The sequence below is a fragment of the Gopherus evgoodei genome, chromosome 16, assembly GCF_007399415.2.
Source record: "Gopherus evgoodei ecotype Sinaloan lineage chromosome 16, rGopEvg1_v1.p, whole genome shotgun sequence".
NCBI lineage: Eukaryota > Metazoa > Chordata > Testudines > Testudinidae > Gopherus > Gopherus evgoodei.
The window spans coordinates 18,799,004-18,813,402 of NC_044337.1; the positions used below are offsets into that span (position 1 = coordinate 18,799,004).

The 14,399-nt window shown below is 43.2% G+C and overlaps 1 protein-coding gene across 2 annotated transcripts in view; it reads left to right on the forward strand.

Moving 5' to 3' along the window:
- COL5A1 (collagen type V alpha 1 chain) overlaps positions 1-14,399 on the forward strand; it is a 243,899-nt gene that overhangs the window by 204,232 nt on the left and 25,268 nt on the right. For both annotated transcript variants that reach the window (XM_030535663.1, XM_030535661.1), the window contains exons 39-52: positions 2,197-2,304; positions 3,143-3,232; positions 3,358-3,411; positions 5,138-5,245; positions 8,620-8,727; positions 9,394-9,447; positions 11,016-11,069; positions 11,231-11,338; positions 11,438-11,491; positions 11,594-11,701; positions 12,468-12,521; positions 13,284-13,391; positions 14,018-14,071; positions 14,187-14,240. In XM_030535663.1, coding sequence (XP_030391523.1) covers positions 2,197-2,304; positions 3,143-3,232; positions 3,358-3,411; positions 5,138-5,245; positions 8,620-8,727; positions 9,394-9,447; positions 11,016-11,069; positions 11,231-11,338; positions 11,438-11,491; positions 11,594-11,701; positions 12,468-12,521; positions 13,284-13,391; positions 14,018-14,071; positions 14,187-14,240 — 1,116 coding nt within the window. The remainder of the gene's footprint in view (positions 1-2,196; positions 2,305-3,142; positions 3,233-3,357; positions 3,412-5,137; positions 5,246-8,619; positions 8,728-9,393; positions 9,448-11,015; positions 11,070-11,230; positions 11,339-11,437; positions 11,492-11,593; positions 11,702-12,467; positions 12,522-13,283; positions 13,392-14,017; positions 14,072-14,186; positions 14,241-14,399) is intronic.

Sequence of the window (14,399 nt, forward strand, 5' to 3'; positions counted from 1 at the left end):
AAGTCCTGGGAAGTCGTCATGCTCTCATTCTGCTCAGTGAAGTAACTAAAAATTTGCTTCTGTATAACTGAAAGTAAAAGTCCAGGCTCTGATTTTCCTAATGCTGGTGTAAATCAGGTAATGCCTATGAAATTAGTGGAATTACACTGGTTTAAAAATTGGTGTAAGATCACAATTAGGCCTGAAATTTGGCCCATTTGGCATCCTGCCTCTGGTTATAATAGTCTGTATTGTAAGATATTAAGTAACCAAAGCTTTAAAAGCAATATTGAATGGCTACACAAAATATGGCCACATTGGTACATTTCACGGCAATGCAACATTTCCGTTAAATGTCATCATAAGGAAATGCATCACTATTTAATGTATTCTTAAAACACTGCTAGAGTCTACAAAACCCTTTCAGCCCCAGTGAAGTCATTGTGGCTACCTACTTGAATAAGTATGTGCTGGATCAGTCTCTATAATATCATTTTTATTGCTAAGGTTTTAGAATGAATGGAGATTGATTATATATGAAATCTCCGACCTTTGATTACATGGGAAGGTGTTCACTGTTTAATTACATAGTAATTAACATGTCTGCTCAGATTAATGGCAAAGTTCAATATTAAAGGGCAAATATATGATTATTTCCATCTTCTGAAACACAAATTTGATTGTGTGGCAATTGCATTTGGATCTACTAAGTATAATTAGCATAATATGCAGGACTGTGGCATCACTGTTTATCATTCAACCTACAGTTGCACTTTATCAAGACACACAGAATCCCCTTACAATTACATGGTAAAATTCAAAGTAAATACATGATTCTATGTGAATCATATGTTATCAAACACCATCATTAAAAGATTAATTACCACCAAGTAACATTTTTCTTCATATCAGAATCTACCTTACGACAGAAATTCCAGCATAATTCCTGTGTTGTGTTCTATTCTATTTCTGTTGTTATACCATGCTCAGCACCATTAGTCCCCATGTATAGTACTTAGGTGATCCATAATTATCTCATGTAGTCATAAAGTTAATCAATTATTTATGCCCAGTACAAGAAAGACATGGCAGGTTATAGTGCACTTTGGAAACTTTCCAATAAAACCTTAAACATAATAATAATGTTGCAATTTATACAGCTACTTTCATTCTGAAGGATCCTACTATGCCTAACAAACTGAAATACAAACTGTATAGAGATGCAGTTTTATCCTACACTGGAATGAAGTCCTTCCCGAAGTAAAACCAAGTGTCTTATTAACAGTGCACAGTGACGCTGTTAAGAAAACGCTATAGACAGTTGAAACTTCAAGGGGAAATTAGATAGAATGAACGAAATTGCCTTTTTTGGATAACAATGCAAAACAAATATGTAACTGAAAATAAGACAAATGGTAGCTGTCCATTGTGGTCAATAAAAATACTACAACTGAGGAAAACCAAGCAGGAGCTATCTGAGCCTTCCTGATGTTTCATTTCTAAAGTTGATGCTTGAGTAATAAGACATTGATGTGGTGTGGCTCCTCTGACCTAGTTTAGGTGACCTCTCCGAGGAATGCTCCATGCATTTGATATGATGGTTTTCAGTTTTGGGTGGTAAAGGTGGCCTGAATGAACATGGTGACCTTTCAGTGCACTTCTTGTTTCAGTCTTACAGGCCTGGGTAATGGAAATGCTGCCTTAGTGAATTAAAAGTGGCAGCTGTGGTGGGAGAACAAAAGACACACACTACGAACGACAAACTTCATCTGATTGTGTTTACTGAAGAACTCCAAGGGAATTAGCTTTCCATTTACATTGCCTTCCCAAAGATTGCACTAGCCTCCCCCAAAAGCATCGCTGGCAGACGAAAAAGAGAGTCTGAAATGGGGTCCACATTTTTTACAGAGATAAGCCGTGCTTGGGCACCCGCATCTGCAGCTTTTCAGTCATCAGTGAGGGTTGCCAAATTTAACTAGGGCTGTCCTAAGAGTCACTGGCGTTGCTGGAGACTGGCCTCACTCGCAGTGCCAGCGAGCTTGATAGCATGCTCAGTCCTAGCACCTCTGGGGGTGGGTATTAGCAGGAAAGGGCTGCCCATTAAAGGAGATGGATGGGTACAGTTGTGAATGGCATTCTCTGATCTACAAACTTTTCTCATTCTTTGTCTCTCTAGTATTGAACTCTTCCCTCAGTTATCTCTTGGTCTTTTCTTAGGGTCCTACTGGAGAGACAGGTCCAATGGGTGAGCGTGGGCATCCAGGTCCACCGGGTCCACCAGGTGAGCAGGGTCTACCTGGCCTGGCTGGAAAGGAAGGAACCAAGGTACATTGTTGGTCCATTTGATCTGACTTCATATTCATTCAGAGCTCAGATTTGCATTGGAACATAATGTTCAGGCAACAGCGATGGAGGAGAGGACCAGTTCTGGTTAGAATCAGACTCATTCATTCTGTTTGAGTAATGAATGACCCCTGGGGGTCTGACTGGATAACACTGAAAGGTGAATTTTCAGAAGTACTGTCATACACGTCTAGCAACTTGGCTGCAGGTGCAGACTAGATCCTGAGAGCTGAACTGACTGAGATTTGCATTACAGTGCTCTTTGGCACGAGCAGATCTGAGATCATCCCTCTTTGTGAGCAAACTGTATAGGGTGACATTTCTATTTGTATGAAGTTGGGATGGGCCCAGGCTAGAAACCCCGAACTGTACCACCTGTCCCTCACCTCCAAATTTTGTGGCTGGACATGAACCTAGGTCAGAATTTCACTATGAACACCTCTCTTGAGAACGAGCTAAACCAGAACTAGGGACCTGAACATACCCTGAACTTTAGGAGCACAGACCTTCAAAATACAGATCCTGCGTCCAAACCTGGATCTGAACTCTGCAGCTCCATCCCTGTCAGTGGCATCTGTAGACAGTCACTAGGTGCTTCAGCTATTCATGTTTAACAAGAGGCCAGTATGACATGATGCTGTTCAGTTGATCCTGTAGCCAGGGGAAATGTAGATAGATCCTAGGCTGGACGGATGAAGAGATCAGCTTCAGAGCAGAAGCTTAGTGTTTCAAATCCTCACAAGAGTTTGTATATCATTACACCCTGGCCAAAGGAGCCAGGCCCTTACTGATTCTAAACTTCTAACCTTTCCCATTACAGGGTGACCCGGGACCTGCTGGCCTTCCAGGAAAAGATGGCCCCCCTGGCTTACGGGGCTTCCCCGGTGAAAGAGGTCTCCCTGGCCCACTTGTGAGTAAAAGCTCCTCTCGTCCTTCCCACTGGAGTGATGCAATACAGAGTGTTATGTGGTGCAAGATACAGTACATCATATTTTCCAATGAATGACACTGTTTCTTCTCTCTTCTTGGTTGCAGGGAGCTCTTGGGCTGAAAGGCAATGAAGGTCCCCCTGGTCCACCAGGCCCAGCAGTAAGTATTGGCTCTTCATTCTTTATTGGCACTACCTAATACATTACAGGCCTAATAAGTAACTACTGAGGCCTAATCACTGTTCACAAGTAGTTACCCATTTTCCCTTTTGGTGTTAACTAATCAGTATTTGAGTATCACTTTATTTTAGAAGACACATGTAAAATGGTTCGGTCACTGTCCTGTAACTCTGTTGACGATACATGGTGTGCTGAGGGGACGAGATGGCTCAGGGCATTGGCAACCTAGAGAATGAGCCTTTAGTTCTTCGAGTGCTTGCTCATGTCCATTCCACATTAGGTATGTGTGCTCGCCACATGCACCGGTGCCAGAAGTTTTTCTCTCAGCAGTATCCATAGGTGAGCAGCTCTGGTGCCCTCTGGAGTGGCACCTGCATGGCGCAGTATAAGAGGCACTGCCAGCTCTCCCCACCCTCAGTTCCTTCTTGCCACCAGTGATGATGCATGGAACGTTTGCTGCTCTTACTAGCATTGCTTAGGTTCGTTTGTACGAACTAGAGTTCTTGTAAAGTTAGCGTACATAGTGACAAAGAGTCCTGTGGCATCTTATAGACTAACAGATGTATTGCAGCATGAGCTTTCTCCAATACATCTGTTAGTCTAGAAGGTGCCACACGACTCTTAGTCTGGATCGGTAAAAAGCGACAAACACAGCTACCCTTCTGATACTGAGTGTGCATAGTTAGTAGTTGAGGTAGATAGCCCTTAGCAGTAGTTGGAGTTTTATTAGTCCCATCAAGGACTTAGCCGGGGACAGGGCATGTCCCAGTCCCCAGGCTTTAAGCCCTGCGATTGCGGCGAATGACCCATGCCCGTGAGCGATCTGCATAGTAGCTGTCTCTGTTGCCTCAGCGAAGGGCACCTAAGTGATACGTGTCGAATCTGCAATTCCTTTAAACCTAGGGCCAAGAAAGAGTGTGAGATCAGACTCAAAGTGCTCCTAATGGAGTCCGGCTCACTCTGGCCCTGGAGGAAAGGTACTACTCGGCACCCAGCACCATGGCATCGGTGCTTAGTGCCCTTCTGGTGTCAAGCCGGCACCGATCCCCAGCCAAGAAGTCAAAGAAGACTGGTAGGGGACAGTGCCCTACTCCCTGCAAGGGGAAGGATAGGGCTGAGGGCAAGCTAAGACCTGCGCCAGGTGGCTTATCTCCCCCGTCAGGAAGTCGGGCCTCAGCTTATGTCGAGTGATGCAGCCCACCCCATTCCTTGCCTGGAAGCCCGGACACAGAGACGGGCCTTCATCAGTGTTGCCAGTGTAGACTAGCCCTTAGTCACCAGCTTGAAGCCCACCCAGGTTTTTGCCAACTGAAAACTGTCCCAGCTGAGATTCTCTGTTCAGAGCAGCCCTTCCAGAAGAGAATATTCATCATTAAACCCTTATTGCTCTGCTACATTAGCAGTAAAATGGCTTGTGCACTCGTTCCAAGCTCTGATCGTGTTTACCCAGCAACTGAGCTCCAGTGCCATCCATTGAAGAACCCAGCCATTCCAGTGATTTTAATTAAAATAAAAATAGTCAGGATCCCTCGAGCGTATAGTGCAGGATTATTGCATGGCAGTCACACCATCACATTCTCTCTTTTACTTACCGACTTCTGCGCTTAATACATTTTCTACGTCCTAATTTTTTAATTTTTCTCCCTCTGTTATTTTTAATACATGTGATCCCTAATGTCTGTGCCATTCTCCTTCCCCGCCAACAGGGTTCTCCTGGTGAGAGAGGCCCAGCTGGGTCAGCTGGCCCAATTGGTTTACCAGGAAGACCTGGACCCCAGGGACCTGCAGGACCTGCTGGTGAAAAGGGTGCCCCAGTAAGTATTGTGTCCAAGTTAGAGTGGGTGAAATATGCCTCAGTGTGTATGCGTGTGTGTCTCTGTGCCCATTCCCCCCTGTGGAAACTCCATGGCAGGCACAGTTGGGGCTAATTCTCTGATTCTATGTTTTTCATGTTGTCTATGAGCCACTTATCCCCTCTACTAAAACCACAGGCATAGTTAGCTTTCCTGAAGGCAGCAAACATGTTTCAATCCACGGCAGTTATAGAAAAGAAAATCGAACTGACCTATTCAACTGCTTCCCAACTCTGTACCAGGGAGGGATTTCTCTAAAGTTGTATTCTGGGAGACTTAGTAAGTGCTAACTGGTTCTTCTGATATTTTCTCAAAACTGGTGCAAGCAGGATGGTAGGTCTGGGTGTAGTAAATCCTGGATGACTCAGTGCTAGATGAAAGTCAAGTTCTTTTCTTTTGTCAGCAGCCTTGCCAGCTTTTCAATCGAAATCCTGCTGTGTGGGTGTTGGCAGATTTTGCCATTGTAAGCCCAGGCACTGGAACTGCCACTGTCTGTGCTGTGCGTAAGAATAAACAAGTGAGGCAGGCACAGGCAAAAGAGAAAGGCAGACACATTCCCCTCAGAGCAAGTTGCTCTAGGGAACCATCTTTAACGATTCTTTTCATTCGACTGGAGATGTAGGTCTCTGTTGAAGTCGATGGGAGTTTTGTCATTGACTTCTAGGAGAACAAAGCTATGCCAAGGGAGACAGCTTTTGAAAATCTCACCTGTACTGTAGTGGAAGTATTGTCTGTCTCTCCACTTCCCTTAACCATGTTAGACTGAAGCTACAGGTGAGCCCTGCAGTGGGAATGTGATCTTGCAACCTCTTGTTGAATGTCTGTTCAACAGAATGTGTGTGGTCCAAAGGTCAGAAATGGCTTCAGGCAGAGAGAGAGAGGTTGAAATGACAGGGCATAACTCCTCTTGGTGAAAAGCGCTCTTAGGATGGGCACCTGGGCAGTTCGTTTCACCCTCAGCATTAGACATGAGAACCAAACCACGATATCTTTAATGTAGATGTTTTCTTCTCTTCCTTTTTCCTTGTGTCTTTGTATTTCCTTCTCTTTTAAGACATGCAAAAAAATCTTCTATTAGAATCTGAACCCGAAGAAAGGGGAAAGAAATTGTTGCAATCTGCAATCTACAATCTACAATAGTACAGCATTGATGGTGTTCTGTTTGGATAAATACAAACCTGAATGGGTGCTAATGTACCTTAAACAAAAACATATATAACTGAATAAGTCACCTTACAATAGTGGTGTTGTAGGTAGAACATAAGAATGGTAATACTGGGTCAGACCAAAGGTCCATCTAGCCCAGTATCCTGTCTCCCGACAGTGGCCAATGCCAGGTGCCACAGAGGGAATGAACAGAATAGGGAATCATCAAGTGATCCATCCTCTGTCATCCAGTCCCAGCTTCTGGCAAAACCTAGAACATGGGGTTGCATCACTGACTATCTTGGCTAATAGCCAATATTGATGGGCCTATCCACTGTAAACATATCTAGGTAGGCAGTGAAAGTAGCAAGAAATGGTTTCATTATGAAAAGAGTGACCAAGGATGGTCTAAAAATCCTAAGCCCTACTGTCTTGTCGCCCGGATCTTCCTCCTTCCATCTGTCTTAGACATTTCGTGGTCATTCTCAAATAGCTTATGGTGCCATGAGAGCCATAGCCTGCAGCCTGTTGAGCTGTCCAGAATGTATCTCCATATGGGGGCTGAGGGTTTGGATGCCTTCAGCAATGAGAGCTAATGCTGCTTGGTGCTAACCCTTCACCAAGTTAAACAGTGCTTGGACAACTGTCTGCTACTTCCATACAACATGTTCATCTCAAAACTATGCTAAAGCTAGTCCAGAAGAACCAACTGGGATTATCATTCTTATCGTTGAACGGACAAGGCATCCTTGTGCCATAGGGACTACTAAAATCCATTTCTGAAAGGAATAACTATCCTCTTCCAGATATCCTGGCAATAGTTCTTTCACTGTGCCTGCCTGAAAAGCTTAGTCCATATGTATGTGAACCAGGATCCCAAATCTAGATGAGGTCTTTGGGTGCTGCTGCATCCTAGTGGTGGGTTGTTTAAAACAGTCCATTTTGATATCAAATGTTGAGTTGTGATTCAAAAATTGCACTTTTTCTATGGCGTGAGGAGGGAAAAAAGCTCAGTAATAGATATTTGCTAAGATCCTACAGCACTGGGCCTTGGTGTAAGAATCTACCTGATAGATGGGTGGGAAAGTAGATACATAGACAGAGACCTGAAGTGGACTCTGGTTGTGCTCCTGCAATATATCACTTTGTGCATCTACAGGCCTGAGAGAACCAGCAGCTCTTTCATTCTGCAGGAATATCTCGTATCCTTCCATGTGAGAACTGGATAGTGTGTAGTTCATTATTTAAAAGCATAGGTCTGTGCATCTCCTTTGGAAGAAGGCTATTTGCCTAGTCCATGACACGCCTAAGCTGCTGTGCGGATGTATAATCACTGACTGTTTGCTTTTGAATCATGCTCATCGCAGTCAGCCTCATGTCCAGGGAAATGGCCAAATGCTGGCCTCAGAGATTTCAGACTGAAGTAGGACATTTGTGCTGATTTATTTGTGTTATTAAAGGTGATTTTTCCCCCACTGATTCCTGCATTTGATGGTTTATTGAAAGCTTTAGCAGCTAGTCCTGAGGCAAGAATTTCCTCTTGAAACAGGTTTATGAACATCTCTGCTGCAAAGTATATGTATAACGTGTTATTGGAGAGATCAATATGCAATTTATCTGGCATCTAGTCATTTACAGCAGGATTCAGACACAATTCAATTTTGTGCTAGGGAAGTGGAGAACATCAGCTCTTCAGCTCATATAAACAAAAGCGAATTCAATTGATGACTCTGTCTGAAGGATACAAAAAAGTAGATATTTAAGCAGGAAGCCGGCAGTGGTTGCCTATTCACAGAAAGTATTTTTCAGTAGTTCATAAAACACAGGAGAGAGTAGGTCAATGGCTCTGGTACTGAAGAAAGAAGGAATTCCATCTATTCCATATATAGAACTAGCATTTACTCTTCATTAATTAGAGTAGGAATTGGTATCAATAAGATTTGGCTCTTGGAAATAAATGGTTGAATAAGTTTTGTTCATCACTTAGAGAAAGAGATGGGATAGAAGAGTCAAGATAGAATGTTATGATACCCTATAAAATGTCTGCCAGATACTGGTTCAATTATATACATGCAAACACAAGTAAAGGTTATTGCCTGATGATAAGCAGTGAAGTTAATGGGATTGTGTGCTTGAATCAAAGGATGGAAGAGAGCATTGTTTAACATGCCTGTTCATGGTACCTCCAGGGTGAAAAAGGTCCTCAAGGCCCAGCCGGTCGTGATGGTATTCAAGGTCCAGTTGGACTCCCAGGCCCAGCAGGTCCTGTTGGTCCGCCAGGCGAAGATGGGGATAAGGTGAGAAAAATCTCCTCTTAAGTACACTTCTACTCAAGAAGCACCCATGCAAAATGGCCCCTTCCCATTTGGCAGACCTGTTCCTTCTGTGTATTCGGAGCCAGATCTGCTCCATTTAGTGACATAATTGCATTTTTACTGCTTTTTATGTCCCGTTAGCCCTGCAGAGTCAGTACAGCTGAGACGGAATTGGCTGGATTCTATTCCTCATCAACAAAACTATGAATTAAGTTCCAGGCTGTTACTCTCCTGTGAGCCTATTCTACTTGGCATTGCTCCAGTTTGCTATCTTTTCCAAAATTAATTACATTTCCCCAACACCTGCAATAAGCCCCTTTGGACAGCAGGATATTCAGAGATGGTTAGCACATAAATATGCCTCTCGCTTTCCCTTTCTCCACCAACAAAGTTAGCATAATGATACCTTTGCTATGTATCAGCAGGTGAGAAAAGATTTCAAAAAGGGTTTCAACAAAGAGATTGCACCCTGGGGGTGCAATCCTGCCTCCCTTCCCATAATTCCCCTGGGAAGTTCTTATGGGAGTTGGCTACTCTGGGATCAGGCCGCAGACATGCTAGAATGAAGGGGAAAATGTCATTGGACTATGTAGATACACAAGTAGTCGCTGAGCTCTGGACAGATTTGTACACATTTGTGTCCAACAGGGTGAGATTGGAGAACCAGGCCAGAAAGGAAGCAAGGGTGACAAAGGTGAACAGGTAAGCTGGAGCTTTGTTACATAAAAAGATAAGCCTTTTTGTATTTCACAGTCCCTGTTGTCCTCCACGTGGGTGTGGTGTCCTAGACAATGTCTTTGGCAGCAGCTAGTCTGGTGGGACCCTGCAAGATAGTTATTTTCTGTTATTTGATGGAAATATAAAACTAAGTATTTAATTATAATTTCCTCTGTATTTGCCCCCCCTTTTTTTACACATACTGTAATGTGAAAAGGAAAAAGTAAAGGTTAAAAGGTAGAGTGTAAAAAACTAATTTGACCCATATTAATGTATAGAACAGAGACTTGGCCAGCTACCAGAAAGGAAATCAGTATGCTCTCCGCCATGGAAATGAAGATGTTGAGGTGGTCAAATGATTGGACACTCCATGACAGGAAATGTAATGAGGTTGTAATCGGCCTGAAGTTGAGGGAGGATAGAATACTTTGCTATGGGAATGTCTATCAGAGATCTAAGAGCTTGCATTGATTGGGGATGAAAGATGACAAAGGGGGACAGGATATCCGTGAACCTCAGAGAGACCTATCTGCACGACAGCATGGTATATGATCATGTGTTATGGAAGAAGGCTATAAATGTCACCAACCCCAAATAAGAGAGTGGCAAGAAAGAAGAAGATTGGACTGTAAAAAGAAAAATACAATGGAGGGTCTTCCAGTGAAATAAATTTAAATGGGCCCCGTATAATGCCCCCTTATTTTAACATTGCAGAATCAGCCCCATCATTACTACAGCAGGAGTAGCCCCTATAGCTGAAGTTGCATATTGTTCATAGCATTCCAGAACTTTCCTCTATCAGTTAAAATTTCCAGGCATGGAAAAGATGCGGCACACGAGTAGTTAAGCTTGTAAAAAAAATTAGATGCCATTACTTTATATTATGGGAGAAATATCATATGATCATAGAGTTAAAACCATATTGTTGTGCATATATACTGGGGGGCAAAGATAAGACTGTCAGAGCAACCTGAGATTTGGCATTTACTGTCCCTTGAGCATTTACCAGTGCTACCTTAATTTTCTATTCATATAGTGTTTTGAAGTAGTGTTATAACTATTGGCCACACATTACATTACACAGTAATATATAACTTTGTTCCTCACTTTCCAGAAAGATTTCTGTCCCCTAATTGTTTTGCACTATATAGTAAAAGTTCTTCTGATGCATATGAAGAAGTGGGGGGTTTTACCCATGAAAGCTTATGCCCAAATAAATCTGTTAGTCTTTAAGGTGCCACTGGGCTCCTCGTTGTTTTGGGGATACAGACTAACCCAGCTACCCCCTGATACTTGGCACTATGTTAGGTTGTAATTCTGTTCACACTCAGCCTAGATTGCAGTAGTGTGATTCCATAGACATTAAACTAATTGACACTGGTGCATGCGAGAGCCCAATTAGGCCCTTTCTCTTCTGTTTGTTGAATAGAAATTAGAATTTTAGTGAGTTCATTCCTAGACTGTGCACAATGTGTGCTCCATACTTGATAATTACAGGAGTTTTTTAGTCCGTATTGCTAACCATCCCATTGAACATCTTTTTTTCTAAACAGGGTCCACCAGGTCCTACTGGACCACAAGGTCCACTTGGTCAACCAGGTCCAGCTGTGAGTATTATTGCTATTAATTATTAATCATCAATGATTGACCCAGCTTGCTCCCATTGAGAAAAGTGGGAGCTTTGCCATTGACAACAATGGAAGATGGGGATGGGGGCCCAGCTATAATACGTATTTATAATACACAATGCTAATCCCTTTCTCCCTAGGGAGCTGATGGGGAGCCAGGTCCAAGAGGACAACAAGGCCTCTTTGGTCAGAAAGGTGATGAAGGTCCAAGAGGTTTCCCTGGTCCCCCAGGCCCAGTGGGCTTGCAGGTAATTTCCAATGACGTGCGATATTCGGGGTTATAAATCCCTATGTTGCTCTTGTGATGTAACCCACTAAAAATATCCCATATAATCATATTTACACAGGGTTTGCCTGGACCACCAGGTGAGAAGGGAGAAACAGGTGATGTTGGACAAATGGTAAGTGAGATCCAATTCCTTAGCAGTTTCATCATTAATATCAGCATCTGTTACAAAAGGTTTATTGTCTCACGAGCTACTTATGCCTCTCCTTCCTTGTAGGGCCCACCAGGTCCCCCTGGGCCCAGGGGTCCATCCGGACCACCAGGAGCAGATGGTCCACAAGGTCCTCCGGGTGGAATAGGAAATCCTGGAGCTGTAGGAGAGAAGGTAAAGCATGCTGAGCCAGGCCTGATTCTACTTCCATTGAAATCAGTGGGAAGCTTGCCACGGACATCAATAGAAACAGGCCTGCGACTTGAGCTGTGGTACTCATGTTGCACATGGGCCTTGTTAACCAGCAAGTTTTCCATTAAGCTACCAGCAACTGTTTAAAATGGAGAGGAGATGTAGAAAGCTCTGTCCATTGGTAATAAATATAGACCAGTTGTTCCAAACCTCCTCTTCAAATCCAGCCCACTCAGTAGTGACTGAAAGTTTTGCCATCTGATAACTGGCCTGATTACAAAACAAATATTGATGGGGGTCGCTCTAGTTCCTAGTGGACAGGTGTCCAAAAACTGCCATCGCAATGGGCACTGATTAATACTATTGCTGGTGGTCTCATTAGAGAATCCATGTATGTAATTGTCATGGAGATTGAATGTACTTTCGGATAACACTGTGCAGTCAGGGTTAAGACGTATCATGACAGGGTAAAAATACAGTCAGTGATGGGTCCATACAGGCTGGTTATGAGTATTAATTCTAAAGAATATTTTCACAAGAGCTGGTTGGAAATTTTTGATAAAAAACCCTACAAGTGACCAGTTTCCAGGAATTTACTTACCCATTTACTGCCCAGCTCTAATTTTTTCACTGCTGGACCGTGCGTGCCTGCTTTCAGTTGAAGAGGAACTTTCTACACAGCCCACTATGGTATGCTATCAGTAACAATATATAACCATGTTATTTCCCCCCTCACCCCGATCTGTAGGGTGAACCTGGTGAATCTGGTGAGCCTGGTCTTCCTGGAGAGGGTGGTCCCCCGGTAAGTGGTACATTTTAAAATATACATATCATGGTTTTAACTGAAATTGAACAGGATTCGTGCCTTAGAGCAGTTGCAAGGCAGGATAAACAATATGATGGTCCCTCTCATTACGGTGAGTTTGGCCCCACATGTGTGAATTGCCTTGAAAGCTCAGCAGACCCCCTTTGTTTGCCAAAGCAGGTCGTTTTTGTTTTACAATGAACCTCTCGGGCAACTGGTCAGACTTAGCAGAAATATTAAAAGAATTAGGATCATGCGTCTGAATGTAGAAGGTTTCCTGTCTCTCTGGAGCCTTTCTGAAACATGTATAAAGACTAATGGACAATGGAATTCATTCTTCCTCTCAGTGCTCCCTGAAAGTCTAAGGTTTTTCAGGCCTGTCTTTCCCCGGAGTCTGTCTTGAGGGGTTGGAAATTGAGGTTTCAGAAGAGTGCTGTGTGGAATAATGGTAATTGATAGGTAAGGATGCAGAGACTGAATTCATCCTCCATTTTGGAAGGAAGAGTGGTGGACGGCAGGGGACAGAACAGACTGTGATTGGCTGCAGCTTACAGCAGGCTGGCCAAAAAGAACAGTTGTGAAATAAAAGTTCTCCACGCCTTAATAAGAACAACACAGGGGCCATCTAATTATTTGGAGCAGGAGGTATTTATAATAAACAATGCCCAGGTATCCTGAGAGGTGTAATTGACCATATAAAACAAATACATAAATACCAACTTTTTCTCTACCTAATGGAAAATCCTGTTTTCCCTACAGGGTCCTAAAGGAGAAAGAGGTGAAAAGGGAGAAGCAGGTCCCTCTGGTGCTGCTGGTCCTCCTGGCCCTAAAGGTCCACCAGGTGATGATGGACCTAAAGGTAGCCCTGTAAGTAGCCCATCTTATAAGAAAGGTGTTAAATGGAGGGTTCCTTTTTGAAAGCCGTGTTCCAAAGATGCTTGGGAAAGTTGAGATGGCTTAGCAGTCAAATGAACCATACCTTCTAGGGGTGTCCAAGTTCAAACCAATTCCATTGGAATTTTTAAGGATGAATACTCCTAGTTTATAGTATATCCAGTTAATACTAGAATAATCAGTCCTTTTCTAACAGAGGGCCAGCTTGAGATCTATATCGTGCTCACTTAATTAATCGAAACAAAACCTCCAGCTCCAAACCGTCTCAAAGTTTGGAAAAGTTCTTATTACTTGCCCCAAGTTTATAATGGGATAACCCGAACATTGTATATTAACATCCATGAACTTTTCAAAATTTTGGATCCTGATCTGAACTTCACAGCTCATCTCCATGTATGATAGCATGGTCCAAAACTCAGGATCCTTTCAGCTTTAGGAATCTGAACTTTGAACATGTCAGAGCTATGTGTCTCAAGTCTTTGCTGTGTACAGTAGCTCTTTCAGTTGTGTCTGGAATAACGGATACATGTTGCTTTAGAGTTCTCCAGTAACTGTACCGCAGTTGACCTGGGGATATATTTTTCTCCTTCCTTTTGCAGGGTCCAGTTGGTTTTCCTGGTGATCCTGGCCCCCCTGGAGAACCTGGCCCAGCTGTAAGTGCCAACCATTCAGAAGTGATCTCAGTTAGGCAGTCAGAATGAACTGCTTTCAACCCTGGACTGGAGAAAGGCAATTCTTAGTATATAAAACTCATTTTCCTCCTCCTAGGGTCAAGATGGTCCCACAGGTGACAAAGGTGATGATGGTGAACCTGGTCAGACTGTAAGTACATTCTGGTATACAAGGTCTGTTAGGTATTAGGAGTATGGTATTCACCTGCTGCTGCTCCTTGTTCCTAGGTCTAATCTTTGCCCAGATTACTAGAAATGTAGGAATGTAGGGAGAAATTTTCAAAGGGACAGATGATAGTTACGCACCCAA